The 25,184-nt window shown below is 40.0% G+C and overlaps 1 protein-coding gene across 1 annotated transcript in view; it reads left to right on the top strand.

Annotated features, from left to right (window-relative positions):
* The window catches only part of DCDC2 (doublecortin domain containing 2), a 152,747-nt gene that overhangs the window by 25,575 nt on the left and 101,988 nt on the right, over positions 1-25,184 (top strand). The window contains exons 3-4 of the mRNA XM_060164262.1: positions 22,333-22,409; positions 22,542-22,673. Coding sequence (XP_060020245.1) covers positions 22,333-22,409; positions 22,542-22,673 — 209 coding nt within the window. The remainder of the gene's footprint in view (positions 1-22,332; positions 22,410-22,541; positions 22,674-25,184) is intronic.

The raw sequence follows: 25,184 nt of genomic DNA on the forward strand, positions 1-25,184 counted from the left end.
ATTTAGTAGAAGTGTAACTGCCAGCAAGCACGTGTCAGTTTTGTTTGTTCTTTAAACCACATAAGGGGTTTTTTTCCTTAATTGATCTGAGCTACATTTTCTTTTTCAGAAGCAAATACCTGTCAACTTTGTGATTTCTTTATTATTTAAAGAAATTTAAAAAGACTTCACATAGAATTACAAAAGAAAGCGGTTCGTATCAAACTATTTGCACTGCACGAGGGTGAATCTTCTGCTTTCTTTTGATGTTTCCAAGTCATCAAGCTACCGAGCCAGGCAGCTTATCAAAACAGAGAGGGTGGCAGTCATTTAGGAGCTTGTGATACAAGACAGGTAGTGCTGACAAAGGTATAGGACAACTTAAGAAACATTGGACTAGGACTTAGATTGATTTATTAACATTGTGTATAAGCAGTGGCTCAAGGCATATTATAGGACTATGAGTGGAGGAGAGCTGGGGGAAGTCTATGTCCCCAGGGAGAATTCTCTGCCCATCTCCAGTTAGATAGGAGAGATTTTACAGAAGGGGTGAGGTTTCAGTAGCTGTTTGAGTGTAAGAAGGGAGACATCTGGAAGAGCTGGGAGTACTAGACGGCAAGCTGATGCATAACAGCATGTGTCCTTATCGTGCTGGAAAGGACAAGGAAAAGGCATTCAATTTTTGCCTTCCTTTTATTCCAGTATTCCTTTTCTCCCCCAGTATTGTGTTTTTAGAGTAGAGAAAATGCTCCAGCTGCTTTTCATTCTAATTCATTTTAATGATGAAAATACTCAAGTTTTAAAAATTGCAATTCAAGCCTTTTGGGAGCACAAACAGGCACCCCTGTGTTAGGGAAAGATTCATCACAAAGTTGAAAAATATGATTAAACCACAGCCTAACCCCCTCTTATTCAGACGAATAGTGTCCGTTTAAAACATCATTCCTCTGGGATCCTGTTTTCCTGCCCCTCAGTGGCTGTGGCTCTTTCCTCTCCAAATTCTCTCTGTCCTTCTTGAGTTGTGGGATCCTACCTGCCCCCAGCAATCTAGAAAGAGATGGACCAATGTTGAATCAAGAAGGCAGCCTGGGGCTTCCCTGGTGGTGCAGTGGTTGAGAGTCTGCCTGCCAATGCAGGGGACACGGGTTCGAGCCCTGGTCTGGGAAGATCCCACATGCCGCGGAGAAACTAGGCCCGTGAGCCACAGCTACTGAGCCTGCGCGTCCGGAGCCTGTGCTCCGCAACAAGAGAGGCCGCGATAGTGAGAGGCCCGCGCACCGCGATGAAGAGTGGCCCCCGCTTGCCGCAACTAGAGAAAGCCCTCGCACAGAAACGAAGACCCAACGCAGCCAAAAATAAATAAATAAAAAATAAAAATAAAGGAATTCCCTTAATAAAAAAAAAGAAGGCAGCCTGCCTTACACGCCCACAAAGCAAATTTACAAGATAAAAATTCCTAAGTGTTCTTTGTGGTGGTCCATTTTAAAAGGCCAAGTTCTCAGATAGTTTGGGAGGCTAAATTCCTCCTCTTTTGAAGCTAGACAGAATGACTTTACTGCAAGGTTGCCCAACCAATACTGTTTATACAGGGTGACCCTTTACTTTGATTTACTAGTCTGCTCCCCACGGGTGTGAAGATTGCAATTTATCTTTGAATGCATATGGCAGGTTTCGGAATCTCTGGAACAGTATGTCTGGAAGTTACATTTAGTCCAGGGTTGTTTGGTAACTGGTAACCTGGAAACCTAATTGCAACAACAAGCCATCCAAACACAGTTATTCTTCTGAGCGTGCATAATGAAAGTAGCACCGGGAGGGATCAGTCGGGAATGGACTAGACAGTCCTTGCAAACAAAGCTGGCTTCTCGTTTATGGTTATTGCTAATTGGGGTACAGTAATTCTGAAGCATGTTTGGTGGAATTTAAAAAAAAAGAAAAATTCCACAGTTCCTGGTAATGTGTTCACTGAAGACTTACTGGATGAAGTAACATTCTTTCTCATTTGCAGGTTAAAATAGCTGTCTTTTCCTCCATATCCAAGCAAGTGTAAGAGATTTGCTTTCTTAAATAAATGTGCTTTTTTTTCCCCTTCAGTATTTCACATTATATAAACACTACAACAAAATGGAAAGGAATACAGCGTGGAAATTTGAACACCCCTCTGACCATTTTATTCATTCATGTCTTCATTTTGACACTAAATATAAACGCAGGCGGAATAGAAGATAGCCCAGGGAAGTCTCAGTGCTTCATGTGGACATGATTTTGTGTCATCTCTTGGATTTCTTGAGTTGTTTGTATTGAATGTAATTAGGCACAGAGTAAGCTAGGCCTCTTCTTGTAAAACCTAGATTAATCACAGAAATAGCTTGGTTCCAATTTGGGGATGATAGAAGGAATCCCTCTCCGATTTCCCATTCTGTTGGGGACATTAGGTGGCTAATGTTGCTTGTCTGTCTCCACTGTATCCTTACTTCCAAGCTATCACCATTCTCCCTTACCTTACCTTTAAAATTTTGGGATTGCAGGGTAGACATGAGGAGTTGAAGTGAAGCAAAAATGCAGTGATATTTTTTCAAACGACTCTTTCAACAAACCTGAGTTGATAAAAGATTTCATTGAACTTGTTTTTCTTCTTTTTTTAATTTTTTTGCGGTACGTGGGCCTCTCACTGTTGTGGCCTCTCCCGTTGCGGAGCACAGGCTCCGGATGCACAGGCTTAGTGGCCGTGGCTCACGGGCCCAGCCGCTCCGCGGCACGTGGGATCTTCCTGGACCGGGGCACGAACCCGCATCCCCTGCATCGGCGGGTGGACTCTCAACCACTGCGCCACCAGGGAAGCCCTGTTTTTTTTCTTAATGTGACAGTTTATGCTCAGGAAAACAAAGAAAAAAACAAACATGGTAAAGGCTTTCCAAGAAGTCTGTCTTACATGGAAAGGGAACGAGGGTAAACACTTTCCTTCAGTTGTGTTATTTATTATTTTGTACGTGTCCCCCTGCTCACTACACATCCACATGCATTTTGGGTAACCAAGCTTATTGAGCCTGAATTATCTCTCCAAACTTTAATTTATACGCTTCCGTCAGTAGGTGAGTGCCCATCCATTTTTATCTGAATGCTTCAGTTTAGCATCATTTATCATTGAGAGAGGGCAGGGCTTAGTGGAAACAGCATGGATTTTGGAACTAAATAGGCCTGAGTGTCAACCCTGATCCTGGGACCTAAAGTACTGTTTTCTCATTGGGAACTGGAAAAAGTTATCTCTGGCTTGAAGTTGTAGTTATCAAGAAATACTAAGTGTGCAATTCCCTGGCGGAGCAGTGGTTAAGAATCTGCCTGCCGATGCAGGGAACACGGGTTCGAATCCTGGTCTGGGAAGATCCCACATGCTGCGGAGCAACTAAGCCCGTGTGCCACAACTACTGAGCCTGCGCTCTAGAGCCCACGAGCCACAACTACTGCAGCCCGCATGCCACAACTACTGAAACCCACGTGCCTAGAGCCCATGCTCCACAGCAAGAGAAGCCACCGCAATGAGAAGCCTGCGCACAGCAACGAAGAGTAGCCCCTGCTCGCCGCAACTAGAGAAAGCCTGCGTGCAGCAATGAAGACCCAATGCAGCCAAAAATAAATAAATAAATAAAATAAATTTATATTAAAAAAAGAAATATTAAGTGAATATCTACCATGTGTCAGATGCTGAACCGGATGATTGGGGTGAAAAATGAGAAAATGTGACCCCTATTTTCCAGGGAAGAGCTTGTTGTCTCACAGGAATGATAGATGAGCGTGCAGATAACAGTAGAGAAGTGTGATAAATGCACACAGTGTGTAAGCCTGATGTGGATGAACGTACCAAGGGGAATGCAATTAATATTGCGTGGCAAGTGGGGTCAGAGAAAGGACACTTCAGAGAGGAGCTGGGTCTTGAAAAATCAGTAGTTCAGTAGACATATTGAGGGTGAGGTAAGCAGGCCATGAGCAAGGACATAGACGCATAAAATTTCGTAGCTGTGTTGGCCAATAGTTTGAGCAGTGACCTCTGGGGTATGGTAGGCCATGGGCCTCACACTTGACAGAAATGTGCTTTGGCTATATCAAGTCCTCAAAGCTGTGATTCTCAACTCTTGGGTTATTCTAGCTATACAAGTTACCCCTCTGCCTGAAGATAATTCAGATACACAAGTTGTGGCCTCAATTAGTTGAATTCATAAACATCGCATATTCAGATGTCCAAAGCACAGCTAGTTTAATATCCCTGGTAGTGAACTTTACAGGAATCTTAACTCTTTATTACCTTGAGATCTAATAACTGTAAAGGTAAGTCTACACAGGGGAATCCACTTTAAAATCCTCAGTTGTCAACAACTCAGTGCCAGTAGGCAGGGGATTTGGAATTACTCTGTGACTGAGCAGGAGAGCTTATCCAGTTTCTGTATGTGTGGAGGAGATATATGCCCTTGGAGAAAGTATTCCTCTTTGCTTCCTAAACAAATACTATTTATTGACATCTTCTGATGTTCATTGTCAGGGAATTTATACTACACTCAGAAGGCAGTCTATATTTTCTTCCTTGAAAATGGAAGGACGTTAATTTAGACCTCATTTCCTTGTGCTTGCCGTCTTAGCCATCTGCTGGAGAGTAACAAATGTGGGGCATTAAAGTGTAAATCAAGCTAAATATATATTAAGCAGAGACAAATAAATGCAAGGGGAAAGACATATTAGTACATGCACTGAACTATAAAACTTTGTTGTTTAAAGAATATTCATTTTGTTTGCTTGTAACATCTCATGTCTTCATTATAAGTTTATAATGTTAAGAGATTGATTAAAAGTGGATCGCTGCAATGAAAACTAATGATATGTGTGAAATTCACACACATCACATGCTAAAAGACACTGAAGATATTAGAAGAGATTAGTTTTAAGTAAGTAGGGTTCACAGAGAAAGTGTCAGTAGAAATGAAAACAGAATGCTTGTTATGTAAAGCAGAGAGATCTCAGGAGTTAGAGTTGGAAGTCCTGGCTCGGTTGCTTTATGGCCTCAGTTTCCTCAGCTGTGAGTTGGTGATGACAACAGTAACTGTTCTAACCTAGGTTTCCTTGTAATTCAACTCAACTCAAAACACATACTGTCCCGTTAATGGTAAACCCTGATAGTCTAGGAACCCTGACTGGCTGGTTCATGGTCACGTGGAGGGCTCCACAGATGTTTGCTGTTGTGCCAGGCCCTGGGCTGTGCTGGAGGAATTAGAAATATGAAAAAAACAGAGTACCTGGGCTCACAGAGTGAACCATCTGTCTGAGGAGACAGCAGGCAACAAATCCTGTACCCAGAATGGGTTAAAGAAGAATGTAAGTGAAAGTTCTTCATACATTCTTCTTTATATTTTTTATTTTTCATTTTTTGCGGTATGCGGGCCTCTCACTGCCGTGGCCTCTCCCGTCGCGGAGCACAGGATCCGGACGTGCAGGCTCGGCGGCCATGGCTCACGGGCCCAGCTGCTCCGCGGCATGTGGGATCTTCCCGGACCGGGGCACGAACCCGTGTCCCCTGCAGCGGCAGGCGGATCTCAACCACTGTGCCACCAGGGAAGCCCCATTCTTGTTTATTTTTAATAAATTTATTTTATTTTTGTCTGCGTTGGGTCTTCGTTGCTGCACGCAGGCTTTCTCTAGTTGCGGTGAGCGGGGTCTACTCTTTGTTGCGATGCGCGGGCTTCTCACTGTGGTGGCTTCTCTTGTTGCGGAGCACGGGCTCTAGGCGTGCAGGCTTCAGTAGTTGTGGCTCACAGGTTCAGCAGTTGTGGCTTGAGGTCTCTAGCGCACAGGCTTAGCAGTTGTGGCGCACGAGCTTAGTTGCTCCGCGGCATGTGGAATCTTCCTTGACCAGGGCTCGAACCCGTGTCCCCTGCATTGGCAGGCAGATTCTTAACCACTGTGCCACCAGGGAAGCCCCATTCTTGGTTTTTATTGATATGAATGATGGTGTTTTTTTCCCCCGGCTAAACTGGGTTTTTTTCTACATCTTCTCTCTTTATAGCTAAGATATGTGTCAGTCCTTTTAACAGTTCTTAATCTTTGTGTGATTTTCGGTTTTATGGATCATCTACAGTAAATTTTAAAATTTGGACTGGTTTTTCTACTATCCGAGAGTTATGAGGGGATGTCTTTTTGCTGGTTGATGTGTTCTAAGAATAAAGATTCATTTAGACATTAGTTTGAGTCAAAAAGGGAGATAATTAATATATTGGCAAAATGAAAAAGGCTGATTGAGTAAATGTTAATTTTAAATGACTTTTGGATTAGCTAATGCTTTGATTATCTGTATCTCTTCTCTATCAACAGGGAGAATTGGAAGTTTTGTGTAGGTGTGCTTACTAACAAAATTGCAAATTATACACAGGTACCTATGCTTCATCCATTACCTCAGTTGTTGACCAGAACAGAAATTTTCTCTTCTTTCTTTCCTTTTTTTTTTTTTGGCTTTGGAACTTTGCATGAAACTTGATCAATTCGAATTCCATATTCCTATGTATGATGGTAATAAAGAGAAATTATACTAGTTTGTGGCCTGGGATTCACCATGGCAGTGGGGAAGGGAGACCTGAAGTAATATCAAGTAAATATTATGGTATTAAGGGCTTCCCTGGTGGCGCAGTGGTTGAGAGTCCGCCTGCCAATTCAGGGGATGTGGCTTCGTGCCCCGGTCCGGGAAGATCCCACATGCCGTGGAGCGGCTGGGCCCGTGAGCCATGGCCGCTGAGCCTGCGCATCCGGAGCCTGTGCTCCACAACGGGAGAGGCCACAACAGTGAGGCCTGCGTACTGCAAAAAAAAAAAAAAAAAAAAAAAAAAAAAAAAAGAATAGGGAGGTTGCGAGACTGACAAACAGTTTCCAGTCTTTTAAATTTTATTATTTAAAAATCAGAGGTGTGGTAAAATGAATGTGACTCATCTCCCACTTACATGTACAGTATTTGTTTTATGTAAACAGGCCTTGATATTATGCTAAGGACTAAGCCCTGCTGTAGGCTGAGATGTGAGTGTGGTGACAAAGAAGAGAGAGACATAGTGACGAAAATGTTTTGGATTTTCTCTAGTAACTTATTTTAAAAAATAATAAAAATCCACTCTATCTGCTAAATGTTACTTGGAATGATGGAAAATTTTGTGGAACACATTTGTTCAAAATTTCTGGACTAGAAGCGCTAATGTAACTGAAATCTTTGATACATTCTTTGCGATAGCAGGACTCCTGTGATGCCTTCAGGATGTGAGGGACATCTAGTCTCTCAGGGTAGAGGACAAAACCCCCTGTCCTTGTAGGTGGGAGCCAAGGTCTAAGTTATCCTTCCAAGGTGGATAGTTTGAGGCTTCAGTACTTTCAGAGTTCCCCCATTGGGCATAAGAACCTACATTCCGTGCTGTTTTTCCAACCACTGGGAGGACTTTATGGTTTCCTATTTACAGTAATGCAAAAACTGTTCAAGGAATAATTAAAGATGGTGGCCTGTGAGTGAGTGCCTTTACCTGAGGCAGAAAGAGGCAGTATATGAGGAAGTGGATGTCTTGTTCCCTTACTCTAAATGGAGTGTTTGAGTTTGAACCAGGTGGGTTCTCTGAAGATCTTTGTTTTGTTTTGTTTTGTTTTTGCGGTACGAGGGCCTCTCACTGTTGTGGCCTCTCCTGTTGCGGAGCACAGGCTCCGGAAGCGCAGGCTCAGCGGCCATGGCTCACAGGCCCAGCCGCTTCGCGGCACGTGGGATCTTCCCGGCCTGGGGCACGAACCCGCGTCCCCCTGCATCGGCAGGCGGACTCTCAACCACTGCGCCACCAGGGAAGCCCAAGATTTTGGTTTTGGATTATTCCAATTCAGTTCACTTCAAGGACCTTCTGATTCCAAGGCTTTCCCTGCAATAGTCAGATTGGGAGTAGAATGAACTTGGCCTTACTTAATTGGCTTGATGTGAAGCCCTTTCTTCTATCTCTTGTGTTGCAGCACAAATAGTTTAGATACCAAAATGATCCAAATGCCATTGCTCTTGAATGGGTGACCCTCATCCAAGCAATCCAGATAGAGAAGGAAATGAAGTATGAGAAAGATGGGACAAAGAGGGAATAGGCTTTGATTTTCTTGCTAACAATGATTTACAAGTGAGACACAAAGTAATTATAAACTTGGATTTTTTGAAGGTCTGAGGTCCTAATGCAGGGTCTGGGCCAAATACAGAGTTTACTTCTTTGTGTGTTTTACTTAAAAGAGTTGTGCTGTCATTCGTCTTTGGTTCTCAGGTGAAGGTATTTGTTTGCGGGGCTTGGGGGCGTGGGGTGGGAAGGGCTGGCGATAAGCTCACAGGAGGGAGAGCTACTTACAGAAGGAAGGGTCGCTGCGCCATAGATAGTCTTGAACTGTTGCTGCTTTTTTTTTTTTTTTTTTTTTTTTTGGTACGCGGGCCTCTCACTGTCGTGGCCTCTCCCGTCGCGGAGCACAGGCTCCGGACGCGCAGGCCCAGCGGCCATGGCTCACGGGCCCAGCCGTTACGCGGCATATGGGATCTTCCCGGACCAGGGCACGCACCCGTGTCCCCTGCATCGGCAGGCGGACTCTCAACCACTGCGCCACCAGGGAAGCCCTAAACGGTTGCTTTTTGAGGAAAAAAAACCTCACTGAACCTTGAACATTCTTTTTTATCTACATCATGTGCTTTGACCTCCTGGATGGTGCAATTTTGATGTGGAGGTGAGGTTCTTTTGACCTAGTTCTCCCCTAAGGGATTGCAGATATTTTCCCAATTAAGCTAGGTTCACCGGTTAACAACAAATCATTGTTTCTTATTGTTCTGAGCTAGTAGGCCTGGTATGTGAAAAAAATCTCCCCCACCACTTTTTGTGTATTCATGACAAAACTCATGACTGATCTTTGGGAGATAACTGTGCTTTCGTCTCTGTTTTAGCGGTGCAAGAAATGATTAATTTAGTGTGGAATTTAGGATGACTATTTTTTTGTTCTTTCCAAGTTGTCTCTTGTCTTGACAAAGTAATAGAAGGTGAAGTTTCTTTGAAACTACACCAAAACCCAAATGTAATCGCATGACAGAAGTGCCTAAGTTTATTCTAGTTACAAGTGGAAGCTATTGTTGGTTATCTCAGGAGGTTTTTTTTACATTTTTAGTGCAGAGTTGTGCATGATTATTGAGAGAAGATAGGGTGAGGGAGGTGAAGACAGGGCAAGGGAGGCCTCCCATGTATCAGATCTTTAGTTATGGTAAGGGGTGTTAAAGATTATATCTGTTTAGCTTTTTATTTTGAAATAATTTTAGACAAAAGTTGTCAAAGAGTACAGAGAATTTATGTACCCCTTACTTCGCCCAGCTTCCTCTTTTAACATCTTACATAACATTAGTATCATTACTGAAAGCTGGAAATTAAAACTGATACAATGACTTAATTTATAAATCTTATACAAATTTTGCCAGTTTTCATGCTAATGTCTTTTTTTCAGGTCCTGGATTCAATCCAGAGTCCCACACTGCATTTAGTTTATCATGTTACCTTCGTTTCCACTAACCTGTTACTGCTCCTCAGTTTCTCATGACCTTCACAACTCTGAAGGTCAGTTATTTTGTAGCATGTCCTTTAGTTTGGGTTTGCCTGATGTTTTCTTGTGATTGGGTTTGAGGTTATTTATTTTTTGGCAAGAATACCAGGAGGTGATCTTGTGCCCTGTTCAATGCATCATGTCAGAGGGTACTGTTGGGGAAATATAATTAAAAACAAAATCCCTCAATCCCGAAATCCTCTCCTCAGAGGTAGTAGAGAAAGAAAGCACTTTTATTACTGAATATGCATTAAATCAGAATATGATGTGAATCACAGGCAATCTAAGAAATTGCAATGACAAAAAGAAATTTTACTCTTTTATATAGTCAAGCAGGTGCCACCCACAATGTACATACATGTTTTCAAGATAAACAATAACTAGCCCTGAAGTGTGAGGACTTGAGAGTACCATTTGTCACGCACAGTTCATCATCAGTTCACCTGGTAATTGGGGTGACCATCTGTGTTAGCTAGTTGGCTTTATCCAGAAGAAAAACAAACTATAGTATTCATATCTTTATGAAAGGAGGTAGTTTTGCCACTTGGAGCAAGGTGTCCATTGAAATTACGCTTCTGTCCTCCAACAGGAAGTGGGAAATAGGGGTGCCATCTCCCTTGATGTTTACATCCTAGGTCTTTGAGAAAGACATTACCAGGTGATAAAGTTGACAAAGGCCTATCTTAATCTTCAAAGAGATTATACATACCTTTCAAAGAGAGGAGAAGGTGCTTACAGTTGCAAGTTTTCTAAAGTAAATGCTCTGAGAAAAAGTTAGGAAGGGAAATCTCTTGATTTCATCAGCGAGAATTAATCCTCTTTCAATTTGTATTTGTCGTTAGAGTAAATAATGCTGATATGTCTTCTTACTGGTGATACTAGCTTCGATCTCTTGGTTAAGGTGGAATCTAACAGCTTTCTCCACTGTAAAGTTACTGTGTTTCCTTTGTAATTAACAAGTATCTTGAGGGGAGATACTTTGAACCTATGCAAATATACTTTTTCTCATCATTCAGGATATCACTCACAAATTTTATTATCCATGGATGGTTCTTGCCTGCAACAGTTATTACAGTGGTGTTTACCTAATGATAGTTTCCTGTTTCCATTGTGCCTTCTACATTTATTAGTTGGAATTCTACTGTACGGGAGAGTTGTCCTTTCTCTCACATTTATTTATTTGTTCATTCATTCATTCAGTTATTTCTTTATATCAGTGTGGACTCATGGATATTTATTTTATTCTCTTGGTTAAAATCCAGTACCATCATTATTCATTTTGTTACTTAAATTATTCCTGCTTTGCCCATTGAGGACTCTTTCCAGATGGCTTCTGTGTCGTTTTGACATGGTCCTAACATTTTTTTGAGCACTTCGTTACTTTCTAGCACCACAAGATGTTCCAGGCTCATTTTGTATCTTTCCTTCTCTGGCCCTTAGAATCAACTGCTTCTCCAAAGAAACCTAGTTCATTTTAATGGAGAATGGTATTTAGAAACCAATATCTGGACATTAGGGGTGCTCCTTGCTACTGAGATGTCATGGCTTTTAGGGCCTCTCAATAGACAGAGCTAGAAAATATATGTATATATGCAAGTACACACACCTACATTTATTTCTATATCTATCCATTTGTATATATATGCAGATATATATTTAAAAAACTGAGTGCATACTGATACCTCCAATTCTACACCAGCAGCACAGGGTTCATTCTGTCCTTTCCCATTCCTTATATGAAACTTACTTCTCTCAACTGGGAAACCCCACTCTCATTATCCACAATATATTCATGTATTTGTTCAGTTTCAATGTACCTACAAAATAGTTTAAAAATTGCTACCTCATACTCCTATGAGAAACATTTAATTGACTAGAGTCAGTATTTGTGTAGTTCTTTTTGTCTTTAGCTTGCCAGTATACAGTAAGGACACTATTGTCCCAAGTTACTTAGGTTAGTTTTTTTCTTTCTCATCCCTTTTGTTATGGAACCAGGTTTGTGTTTGCCTGATGCACAGCAAGCCAAACACTGAGACACTGAGGTCTGCAGCAGAGAAAAGTTTTACTCACAAGGCAGCCAAGGGGGGAGATCCAAGAACAAATCTCAAATCCACTTCCCTGAAGGCAAGGGGCTTGGGATATTGATGGGATAAGGGAGCAGGGTGGTCTGAGGTGTGGGGGAAAGATGATTGGAGGAAAGAAAAAGGTGAAATAATCGGTGTTCTGCGGAGGCTGAACATGCTTTTTCATGGGATATATGTTCAGAAAATGGCAGTGTTAACATGATCTGAGGGTGGAGTTTTTGGCCCTCTGATGTCAAAAGGTCATCCATCGGACACTTGTACAGGCCCCATTGAATGGTCGGTGGTCTTGACAGGTTTGAGCTGGGCAAGACTAGCTCCATGATCCTGAAAAACATTTTAAGCAACAGTTATTATATGTCAGAGGTATTATCTATAGGGGGAGGTCAAAGAAGTCTTGTGATGTATGTCTAAGCTACGCGAAACTTGGAAGGTGTGCAGTTTGCAAGAACAATTATAGCAAGCTTGGTTAGTGAAGGCAGGTTACAGTATATTATTTATTAAGAAAGTTATAGTTTAAGGGATCTAACTGATGACTGCCCTCTTTTTCAGTGTGGGTGTGTTATTTATTATAATACAGTTAGGTTCATTTGTTCCTGTTTATGTTCTGTTTTGGGTATACAACATTGTGTTTGATTTTAATTATTTGCCGTGTCCTGAAAGTCATAAGCTGTACAAAAAGATATACTGAGAGAAGTGTCTCTCACCCCCTGCCCCACTCCCATTCCTACTGCTTGGTTCTTGGTTCTGCATTCTTTACACCTGGTTCTTGTCCATTCCCCATAAGAAACCATTCTCCTTAGTTTCTGTCTTTATCCTATCCTTTTCCACAAATGAGCAGATATGTATCTCTACCTCTGTCTCTATCTCTATATCTGTATTCCTTTCTTTTCTATATGAAGGGTCCACGCTATAGATATCCTTTGGCACTTTGCTGTTTTTCACTTAACAATATATCCTGGGAATCTACGTATAGGTGATTCTCATTCTTAATTGCAACTTCAGAGCTCTTCATTGTATGGATGTGCCATACTTTTCTCAACCATTCTCCTATGTGTGGGCATTTAGATTGTTTCTAATATTTTATAATTACAAAAAATATTCCTAACGATCTGATTCCAGTTACAATGTGTGGTCCCCCCCCACACACACACGCCAAGCAGTTCTCTGACACCAGCTGGGTGTCCTACAATTCAGCTCAATTCTGACACTATCTACCTGGAGATAGGTAGACCGTCCCCCTGCCCCCACTTGCTAATCTCAAGTCCAGGTTGTTACCTGTGCTTTTGAAGACCCAGCTATAGATCAAAGGTTCCAGTGACCCCCTCTTTTTGTTTGCTAGAGTGACTTTCAGAACTCAGAGAAACATTTTACCTACTAGATTACTGGTTTGTTATAAAAGGATAACCAGATGGGAGAGATGCATAGGGCAAGATGCCTAGAGAAGGGCACCGAGTTTCCATGCCTCTGAGCTGGTCACTCTCCCGGAATCTCCATGTGTTCACCAACCCAGAAGTTCTCAGAACCCTGTCCTTTGTTTTTTTTTTATTACATAGCCATGGTTGGGTATATCATTGGCCATTGGTGATTGATTCAACCTACAGTTCTTTTTCCCTTCCTATTGGTCTGGGAAGTAAGACTGAAAGTTCCAACCTTCTAATCACACATGGTTCTCTCACTCCTGCATCCCACCCTATACAGAAGCTCAGTCACTGAGCATGGAGGCCCTCTCTGCCCTTCGTGAACAGTTCTGAATCCTCCACACAGAGCCCTGAGCGCATTGTGTGTGAACCACTAATAGTTGCTAAGTATGTTAGTGTACTTTCTCTGGCCATCCGTTGACATGTTAATAGCTTTCTTAGTATTTATGAAAGACAGCAGTTAGATCCTGTACAGTTGGCACATTCTCCAGTGGGAATCCTGGGGACGAAATGACTTATTTAAATGCAGGTGGAGGCTGTACTCTGCCCCCGCGTGCTCGGCATTGGTAACCTTTCATCTTGCATTGTTATGTACACACTTCCCGCTGCTCTGCATTCTTAGTGGAAATTTTACATTCCACTGCCTAGATTGGTTCGGTAACCAGAATCCCATTTGGGAAGACAAACCAAACAAAAATGACAAGGGTGAAATAGAAAGCAAGTTGTAGTAAGTGAAGAAGAATATTAAAGAAAAGACAATCCAAAAACTTTTTTCTTTTCAATGCCTTGTTAGTAGTGGTTTCCGTAATTACTCCTAAGAGTTCTCTTGGGTTAATTGGTTATTTTTTAACTTTATGAGGGTCATGTTATTCTCTTCAGCATAGCATTAGGGAAACCCATGCAGACTTATGAATGCCTTAAAAATGACTCAAGTCCTGTTTAGTTTTGCTATAAGATAGAGTGTCCATTGCAAATAATTATTTTAGAATAAAGTTAACAAATATGAGGTTTAACATTATATATTCAGAATGCTTGGGATTATCTGATCTTTCAAAATATTCCACAAAGTGCAAGAGAGAGAAAATTAAACCAGAAAGCCAATAGTTTAAAAATTTGTGGTATGCTGGGAAATTGATTTGATGGTTCAGAATTTGATGAAAATTAGTGGGCATTTTGTTTTTTAAGACAAAAAGATTTAGCAGTATGGACACGTTTAAATATATGCTTAAGAATACTTAAGAATTTTTCAAGGAAGGTATTACTAATGATGGGTATATTATCTTTTGGGTTACTTTTATAAAAGTTAAAAAATTTTTTTTAGACATTACGTTTTAAAGCCGTTTTAGGTTCACAGCAAAATTGAGGGGAAGGTACAAAGATCTCCCATATAGCCCTTGCCCCCAGGCATGCATAGTCTCACAAGAGCGGTAACTTTTATTACAGTTAATGAACCTACACTGACACATCCTAATCACCCACAGTCCATAGTTTACATTAGGGTTCACTTGTGGTGTTATATATTCTATGGGTTTAGACAAATGTATAATGACATGTAACTTTTGGGTCACCTTTAAGCTTAAAAGAAATCTTTTACCTTGCTGTTTTGAATAGCCATGTCATTTTGTGAATTTGTTTTGACTTGTTTTCCTGCTTCAGTGAAGGGGGAGACATTCATTTAGAGAACAGTTCAAAAGCCAGATATGCAAACTGATGCTAAGATATCCATTATTGTCAGAAAAATGACCCTCTGAATAAGAGATGATAATTCACACCTGTTAGATGAATCGTAACCCTTCCTTTGGGTATCAGCCCCTGGACTGGGTACAACAACACAGGGACCTGTAGAGGACCCAGGTAGAGATGAGTGGTTGCATCAGCTCATAGAAACTAATTGGACCCTTCTGGGAATGTTCTAAACAGCTGGTTCATTATAATTAGAGACATCTCCTATAACTAGGTTGTCGCTGAAGTTAGCGTGGTTGGAATTTTTTATTATTATATAACAATGCTGATGAAAATATTTCAGTGGCTGGGCTGATTTAGCCACCATGCCTTTCTGGAATTTCTAAAATTTCAGGGGGTTAACAGATTTCAGTTTTCATTCCATTGGAGTTCCATAAATTATACTGATATGATCATGTAAAGAATAGTTGGCAGGTAGCAGTGAAGGGGAGAGAAACTTGGGTGGTCTTGAGAAGATACTGGAACCACTGAATAAGCCTGGTCTAGATATGCCTATATTTATAAATGTTTACAGATATTCAGTTGTATATAATTCAAGAAAGCTCTTACTTAAATGGGTACAAATATGTGTCTACTATTTCTGCTAGTGGCCAATTTCTGTCTTGGGCAACATTAGCAGTAGGAATGAACCCTGCACTGGGAATCAGAAGTGGACTCATGTGACTGCTTCTTTGCTTACTGGGTGACCTTGAGGGGTGGCGAGGCTCATCTTTTCCTTTCTATACAACTGGAATAATACTAACCTTATAATATTATTTTGAGGAATAAACATCACTATAAGTGTGAAAGCATTTTATAAATTCTGTTGTGTTTTACAATTGTAAACTTATTTGAAAATAACTAACATAAAGATATTACAAAAAGTCAAGGTAACATGTGGAAAGTGTTTGATACAATTCTGGGCATGGTATGTGCTCAAAAAAATGGGTCCCAGTTTTGTTTAATTAAAGTATTTACTGAAGACGTATACACACACACACACACACACACACACACACACACACACACACACACACACACTGGAATATTACACAGCCATAAAAAAGACTGAAATAATGCCATTTGCAGCAACATGGATGGACCTAGAGATTATCATATTAAGTGGTTATCATATTAAGTCAGACAGAGAAAGATGAATATCATATGATGTCACTTATATGTGAAATCTAAAAAAAAATGATACAAATGAACATATTTACAAAACAGAAATAGACTCACAGACATAGAAAACAAACTTATGGTTACCATAGAGGAGAGGAGGGTAAACAAATTAGGAGTTTGGGATTAACATACACACACTACTATATATCAAATAGATAAACAACAAGGACCTACTGTATAGCGCAAGGAACTATACTCAATATTTTATAATAACCTGTAATGGAAAGGAATCTGAAAAAGTATCTATCTATCTATCGATCGATCTATCTATGAATCACTTTGCTGTACACTTGAAACTAACACAGCATTGTAAATTAACTATACTTCAATTTAAAAAAAGTATTTACTGAGTGAATTCTATGTCCAAAGTGCCAAAGTGCCATGAATGGATCTTTGAGTTATAGATGAGGCTCGTTACTAAAAAAAATAAAAAAGAGATGCAGTCCATGAAAATATTGATAACATAAGGGGAATATGTTATACCTATGAAAAATGTTGTACGGAGATTCAGACAAAATGATATGGAATTTCTGAGGAGAATTATATCCAGATGAGTGGAGGGTAGGCGATAGAATAGTGAGAAATGAGGTTAGAGTGTGAAAAGATGGGGCCAGATCATATGTGATCTCAAATACCCAAGTCCAGGACATGTGGACTTCATCTGAAGGCAGTGAAGGAAAATAGAGTTGAAGGCTCTTTGTGTAGGTTGGGCTATATTTTGCAAATAAGTAGCTTCAGTATGTTTTTTTCCTAAATGCCTAAGTCTATCATATATGGACAGTTACAAAAACGTGATTTTTTAAAAAAAATTTATTTATTTTGTTTATTTTTGGCTGCATTGGGTCTTCATTGCAGTGTGCGGGCTTTCTCTAGTTGCGGCGAGCAGGGGCTACTCTTCGCTGTGGTGTGCGGGTTTCTCGTTGCGGTGGCTTCTCTTGTTGTGGAGCACGGGCTGTAGGTGCCTGGGCTTCAGTAGTTGTGGCTCACGGCCTCAGCAGTTGTGAGGCATGGGCTTAGTTGCTCTGCGGCATGTGGGATCTTCCTGGACCAGGGCTCAAACCCATGTCCCCTGCATTGGCAGGCGGATTCTTAACCACTGCGCCACCAGGGAAGCCCATGTGATTTTTTTTAAAAAAGCAATTTAAAATTGAATTTTTAAAATGTATCAGGAGTTTTTACAAGAGATCAGTGGTCATTAGATTTTCATGATGGTGTCGTTTAAAGGCATCATTTCCTCAGGTTCTTAGACCGACTTTGGTTTACTTGGCCTAGGGTTTCAAGAGGTGGTGAGTGCTGAGATTTGAGGCAGGTAGACCTGAAGCATTCAGCCTTAGCAGCCCCAGAAAATGGTATTGCCACTTCATTAATTAGTTCATGGAGCATCCCTTTGGGCTAGTTTAGCAGGATTATCTCTGTTTTTACAGAGCAAGAAAATGAGGTGTGAGGTGTTGAATTGGCAATCAGTCCTGGAGTTCAGAATTTCAGACCTTTAGTCAGTTCCTCAGTTTGTAGATCTTGTTCTTATTAATCCAAATATGTATTTTCATAACAACAATTTTAGTTTCATTGAGTTTATTTTTTTAAATAAAAATTCATGTTTTTAAGTCATGCAGGTTTTACCTTGAATTTGACCCAGCTGTGATATTGTCCAAGTGTCACGTGGAATTTGTGAACTTGAGTTAAATTATATACTTAGACTTGTCAAATTCACATAACATTTTTTTTGTTTGTTGTTGGGTTTTGTTTGTTTGTTTGTTTTTTGGTATAGCCATCTGTGACATAAACACAATCTAAATAAGATACCAGAGGCAGAGTGTTATATTGAAAGGTGCATGTGATTTATATTCAAAGACCTGGCTCATCCCATTCTAGCAGAGTGAACATGCTTAAGTCACTTTTGCCCTCTTTGACTTTGAAATGTTTCCAAGAAAAATGTTAGCCAAATATTTAATCTATCTATCTATCCATCCAGCTGTCTAATTTCTACTCAGGGAGTGACTCCTCTCTGATTCACCAGGCTAACCTACTTCTCAATATCCAAATAAACTGGGTTTTCCAAGACAACGTTGAACCCAGTGCAGAATCAAGGTAAGAGGTCAGCTGTAAGCATGTTCTGCTTTTGCCTGGTGGTGGTTCCCTCACTAACTGACAAAGCCAGCCGGGAGTATGATCTCTGCTGAGTCCACAATGAATGTTCAAGTTTTGCATTGATGCCTTTTCAGTCGATTTGGTTCCATAGTCACAGATTACACCTAACACTGGTCAGGATGCTCACCAGCAAGACATTCCTGGTACACAGGGGTCTGAGTGGGAGTACCTCATACTCAATCCTTTGGGGTCCATCCCTCCATAACCAGGTGTGTTGATACTTAACATTATTCTCATATTTCAAACATTATTTATTCTCAAAGGGCAAGGGAAAGTGTACAGCCTAATAAGAAAATGTACGTGTTTTAAAAATATATTCTAATCGATTATTATGTTTCCCATATCTAAGCCACAGTGTCTCTAGATTAGCACCAAGCGACCAAGTGACCAACACTTAATCTCTGATAAGGGCTCTGGGAAAGCTCCCCTTATATGTAGTTGATTTGTTTAATTCTTTTGTGATTTAAGTTATTATTTAAAATGCCAATTAGAGGGCTTCCCTGGTGGCATAGTGGTTGAGAATCCACCTGCCAATGCAGGGGACACGGGTTCGAGCCCTGGTCCGGGAAGATCCCACATGCCGCGGAGCAGCTAAACCCATTTGCCACAACTACTGAGCCTGCGCTCTAGAGCCCACGAGCCACAACTACTGAGCCCGTGTTCCACAACTACTGAAGCCCGTGCGCCTAGAGCCCGTGCTCCACAACAAGAGAAGCCACTGCAATGAGAAGCCCGTGCACCACAATGAAGAGCAGCCCCCGCTCGCTGCAACTAGAGAAAGCCCGTGCACAGCAACGAAGACCCAATGCAGTCAAAAATAAATTTATAAAAAAAAAAAAACCAATTAGAAAAATGCATTTTTAATGAAAAATGGTATTTTTTCCCCTCAAAAGTCCTAATTGTTTTATACAATGGTCTTACATTTTTTTTTCAGTTCAAACATATTACTTGGATTATTTTTTCAAATTCTTTTATTAGTATATCTGGAAACAGACTGATTTAGTTATTTTAACTAAAATTACTCAAAGAAATACATATTTAGGATTAATCTTCAGTTCAGCTGGTTAATCATGAACATTTGGAGAGTATTTTTGTCATACTGAATGAGGAAAACAACTTATTCAAGACAGATGGTTTAATTTAATTCAAGCAACAACTTACAGACTCAGAATAAAGTTATATAATTATTTAAAAAATCATCTATTTGTGAATTTCTATATGTAATAACTATAGACATGTATGCGCTAAAGAAAAATAGCATATATCAGGCAGCTCAACAGGAGTTTCCAAGTTATTTGTTTGTCTAATGTATTCACCTTCATGTTTAATTCAACAATCTAACAGGGTATTAAGCAATCAAGGTTGGAAGGAAAGACATTTGAAAAAATAACATTTGGTATGACGTATGTGCTCAGTACATTACTAGTTAATATTGAGGGTAACTACAAAGTAACAGTAGGGACAATAAATTAAAAACCAGATAAGTAAAATGTACAATATGATAGATGATGGTAAGTGCTATTAAAAAAAACAAAAAGGCAGGGAAGGGCAATAGAGAACCAGGTATGTGGCAGAAGCTTTAAGTTCAGTGGCCAGGGAGTCAGTATTAAGAGGTGGGGAGGATTTCACGAAGCAGATACTATCAGCATAGATGCAGAATCAGAAAGGCCTGTCCTTCACACAGGCAAAGACTCATTTGCAGTTAAACAAGCTAAGCCTTAAGAAGAAGCAAATCTGCTGGGAGAGGGATTTGTAGTCATCCAAGGTGCTATAAACTACAACCCTGGCCACAAAACTTTATTCCTTGGAAATCGAATCTATTTTCTTATGCTATAGTATGAACTAAATAAATCAAGGCACCCTTGGGATCAATCAGGAGTAAGCTTGCAATACATTCCATTAAACTGAAAAAACTGCCTCTTCTTTATTTCAGCAAATTCTCAATTCTAATAATTTATTCTACAGAAATGCTTACATATTTATGCAAATAGATATTTACGAGGAAACCTATCATGGCATTATTTGCAACAGCAAAATTTAGAAACAACCAACAGGATTGTCACTGAGGGACAGGTTAAATAAATTATAGCACATCCATGGTGTGGAATATACACAGCTATTACAAAGAATGAAGCAACCCTTACTGTAACTACCAGTATGGAACAACTGCCATGGTAATTGTTAAATGAAAAAAGCAAGGTGCAGAAGAATGGGTACAGCAGCAGGTTATCCCTGTGTTTAAAAATTACTTGTATAAAATGTTCACATAAGACAATATGTATATGTAGGTATAGGCTGCCTTTGAATGAATATTGCTAATTCTGGTTGCAGCTTTGTGGTTGGGGGACAGGAATGGGAAGGAGTCTTCCTTTTCACTGTATGCTCCATTTTACCACTTGAATATTGGTCAGGTGCATGTATTATCTGTTAAACTTTTTTTTTTAAAAAGTCAACATCACTGCAAATATTAGCTTAGGGCCAAGAATCTCTGGGTTTAAAATGCAAAAAAAAATTATTGTGATTGATTAAAAATTTTTTACTCTAAATTAGAGTCTCTTTTAATTAAATTTCAATAAACATTTATTGTTCAACTAGCAGGCATTGCCAAGTGCTGTTTTAGGCACTGGAGAGTCAAGAAGAATTCTACCCCTTGTTCTTCTCAAAATGGCATAATTTGATTGAAGAGAGAGTCCCATAAATTATTTAGGGTTAATATTTATCTCTAAAATAACTACCAAAGTGCAAAGCAAATAGTGGTTCACTTGTATGGACAACCCTGCCCCTTAGTATGTGTGATTTTAGGCAAATTAATTAATTAAGCTCCAGTTTCTTCATTTGTAAAATGGGGTTAAATAGTAAGTACTTATTCAGGGCATAGTTTTGATGATTAATGGAGGAAGGTAGGCTAGTTTGACCTGAACTCACAACTAGGGGCTGGGGAGGAAGGAGTGTTAGTGGGAGATGAGGGAACCAAGGAAGCAGTGGTTGGTCATGGGGGTCCTTGTAGGCCAAGCTTAAGAGTTGGGATATATCTTTCAGTGGAAACCAGATAGCAGAAGACTGAGGAGAGGATAGGGTGGGAGGAATTAGGAAGAGGAATGATGAAGAGGAGAGAAAGGGCCAAAGGGTCAAGGGAGAAATTGAAGACACCAGATGGGGGTGAAGGGTCCTAGCTATTTAATGGAACAAGTAGAGGCAGCAGGGGATAAAATCAAGATGGGGGCTTAGCTTTGTAAAGGGATAAGGATCCCTCTCCTGAGACAGGCAGCAAAGGAGAAAAGTGGTGAAGATGTAGATGAAGTGGGTTATGGAGGGAAGGGAGGTTGAAAGCCTTCATGCCTGTTGGCCTTTATTTTCTTGAAGTTTGGAGGGAAATGATGTGCTGAGAGTGAGTGTGCCTGGAGTGTGATTTTAGGATTTAGGATGAAAGGTAGGGATTTGGACCGTTCACTGTGGGAAATGTAAGAAGTTGTTGATTTGGGAGGAGGACAGGGTTGGCCGATGCCAAAGCCTTGTCTCAGGCCAAGGTGCCCGAGGGGCCATGTGGTTCTCGGTACAACAGCCTGGACCCTGGAAGCAAAAGGAGCCGGAAAGATGACCAGACCTACCCAGATGCAAGGGGTTCGGGAATGGAGGCTGGTGGTCAGAGTCTGGCTGGTGGATAGAGAAAGAAGTGAAGTCGAGAAAAGTTGATGAAGTCAGTCTCAAGAAAATAGGATGGGGTCAAGTGCCTGGTGGGGACCCAGAAACTCTAGGCAGCAGGCGGGTGAGGAGAGATGACCAAACACTGTGTTGTGGCTGGAGGGGGAGGACACTTGGGAGTTCAAGATTTTATAGGATTATTTTATTTTATTATTTTATTTTTGTTTTACAGAAAGTAATTGCTTAACAGAGTTGCCTTAAAATTCTCATAATAGCTCAACAGTTTCTGTTGTTGGCACAGATCATGAGCAGTATGCCCAGGGCTTAAGTGAAATTTTTCTTGAGAGCTCTGTTAAGGCAACATGCCATCTATAGAGGGTGAGCCCGGAGTGTTTATGTAAGTGGAAAAAAAGCAAGGTTTTAACAAAGGCAGCACAGGTCTCAGCCAGTTCCCTGGAAACCTGTAATTTTTCCTCATAGGGGGAAAAAAAAAAGCACTCGGTGCTTTGTATTTCATAAGCTCGGTGATTTGTATTTCTTTGCTTTTGAAGGTGAAACCAGTAATCCACAGCAGGATCAACGTGTCAGCTCGCTTTAGAAAACCGCTTCTGGAACCCTGCGCTATCTTGTAAGTTGGAGCCCTTTACATTTTGACTTAAAATTGATGTGGTGGTTTCCTTTTGGGTTGGGATTTATTTTGTAGTTTTAAAGACATAACTGTGTCAAACGGTTTGGCTCACTGGCTTCTCTTTTTTCCCAGCTTGATTGCAAATGGAGACCTTATAAACCCAGCTTCTAGACTCCTCATCCCTAGAAAAGCCTTGAATCAGTGGGATCATGTACTACAAATGGTCACGGAAAAAATAACTCTGAGGAGTGGGGCTGTCCACAGGTATGTCAAAGTAATCTTGCAAGTGGATGGGTTTCAGAATTGCTGAGGAAATTCCCAAGAGGCTCTGGAGTCACTGGTCCCTAGATTTGAATTTCAGCTCACCAGTTAGGCTCTATATGCCTCAGTTTCTCTATCTGTAAAATGGGTATATAGTTGTTCACACCTTGTAGAGTTGTTTTAGGAAGGAGTTAATCCATATAAAGAGCTTAGAACAGTACTTGGCACATAGTAACTTCTCAACAAATACTAACTGTTTATATTCTTTGGCACATAGAGCACATCAACAAATACTATTTTTTTCTTTTGATTTACAGCGAATAGGCAAGCATCAGCATTGCTTTATTTGAGAAGGACTTCTTTGTTTTTTTTTTTTTTGAGTGAGCCAGCTTCTTGACTCTTAAATAACTGTCCTTTCCTTTAGGAGATATTTATAATTATCTGATGGTCCAAATTATTTGCCTCAGGTAAAAAAATCAGACATCAGGAGGTATTAGTGGGTTTAGGAAGGAGGCAAGTTAGAGAGGATAATTAAGTGGGGTTGCCTAAACCTGAGAAATCAAAAACATTTTTCTCAAGTTCTAATATTTAAGTGAAGATTAAAATCATGGCTTTTAAGTTGTGAAGCCTATGAAACTATACCTTGACGGAGGCTCACTTATTTATTATCTCCTAGGTGGGAAGGTTACAAATAATATAGACATGTACAGAGATTATATATAATATGTGACACACAAATGTTTGAAATCCAATGAAGAGTTTTCTGGTAGTTATTCTTGAATATTATCCTCACCCAGTCTCTCTAACATACTCCCCTGGTAGAGAACACTATAGACATATAGGGTAAAATAAGCTCTCAGATGGTTGTACGTTTTTCAGTTAAATGTGGGTACAGATTAATGTATGCATATTTACATATATTAGTATATATAGTTTCACAACCATTGTGATTTTAAATATAATTGTTTTAATTGAAAGTGTAATACTTCACATGCGGTAAAAAATTCAAATAGGACAAGAATATAAATAAAAACGATTTCTCCCACCTCAGGTTCCCCAGTCTTTCTTTCCAGTACTTTTCTGCATCCTTGCAGGATGGAAACTGGAATTCATAGAAACACAAATGGGAACACACACACACATGAATAAATATGTAAATACACCTTGCTTTTTTCCCTGTAACAAAAAATCTTGGACAGTTTTCTTATCAGCACAAATAGGTCTATCTTACTGTGTTTAACGATTACAAAATATTCCATTTTATGGGTGTACCTTAATCTATTTAACAGTCTCCTCTTGATGGAAATTTCGGTCATTTTCAGCCTTTTGCTATTACAGTACATATTTTTGTATCTAAGCAGAGTTTATTAAGAGATGAAAGTGTAGAAGTTGAATTGCTGTATCAAGTGGTGAATGCTATTAAATTTTGATAGATACTGCCAACTGTCTTCCAAAGAGTCTGTACTAATTTACCAAAAGTGCATGAGAGGGCCTGTTTTTCATGCTCTCATCTATACTATAAAACTAACAAACATTTTGTCTTGGTAAAAGTAGTATTTCAGGGCTTCCCTGGTGGCGCAGTGGTTGAGAGTCCACCTGCCGATGCAGGGGACGCGGGTTCGTGCCCCGGTCTGGGAAGATCCCACGTGCCGCGGAGCAGCTGGGCCCGTGAGCCATGGCCGCTGAGCCTGCGTGTCCGGAGCCTGTGCTCCGCAACGGGAGAGGCCACAGCGGTGACAGGCCTGCATACCACAAAAAAAAAAAAAAAAAAGTAGTATTTCATTGTTTCTTGAATTTTATTTATTTAATATACTACAACACCACCACCACTGATCATTTCTTGTGTGCGAGTCATTATTCCAAGTGTTTTACATTTTTAACTTAATTAACTCATCAACCCTCTGAGGTGACTAGTTCTATTATTCTCTTTTAATAGACATGAAACATGAGACATAGAGGGGGAAATTTACTTGCCCAAGATTATTCAGGTAATGAGTAGAAGGGCTGGAATTCAAACCTAGTAGGTAGTCTGCTCCAGAGCCTGTGCTGTTAACTACCAAGCTAGTCTGTAAATAAATGCCATACATTTATGTCCCATTATATATGAATGAACATATTTATTACATATGAATATGAATATATATCTCTCATGGTCTTTGCACATTTATTTTATTGATTTATAGAGACTCTTTATATATTACAGAAATTAGCCCTTTCTCATATATGAGTTTTAAATATGTTTTCATATTTAAATATGTTTAAATATGTTTCCAGTTTGTATTTTTATAACTGTTTATGTTTCTTTTTGCACACAGATATGATGAATTTTGATGCGGTCAAATTTTCAATCTTTCATTATAATCATTAGGTTCTGTGATTAGCTTAGGTCTTCTTCACTCTGAGATTATAAAAATATTCTCCCATGTTTCAGTCTTTCAACTTTTAAATTTCATTTAAACCTTTGATCCTTTTGGACTTCATTTTGGCATCAGGAGTAAAGGCAGATCTCAACAG

The sequence above is a fragment of the Lagenorhynchus albirostris genome, chromosome 10 (genome assembly GCF_949774975.1).
Source record: "Lagenorhynchus albirostris chromosome 10, mLagAlb1.1, whole genome shotgun sequence".
NCBI lineage: Eukaryota > Metazoa > Chordata > Mammalia > Artiodactyla > Delphinidae > Lagenorhynchus > Lagenorhynchus albirostris.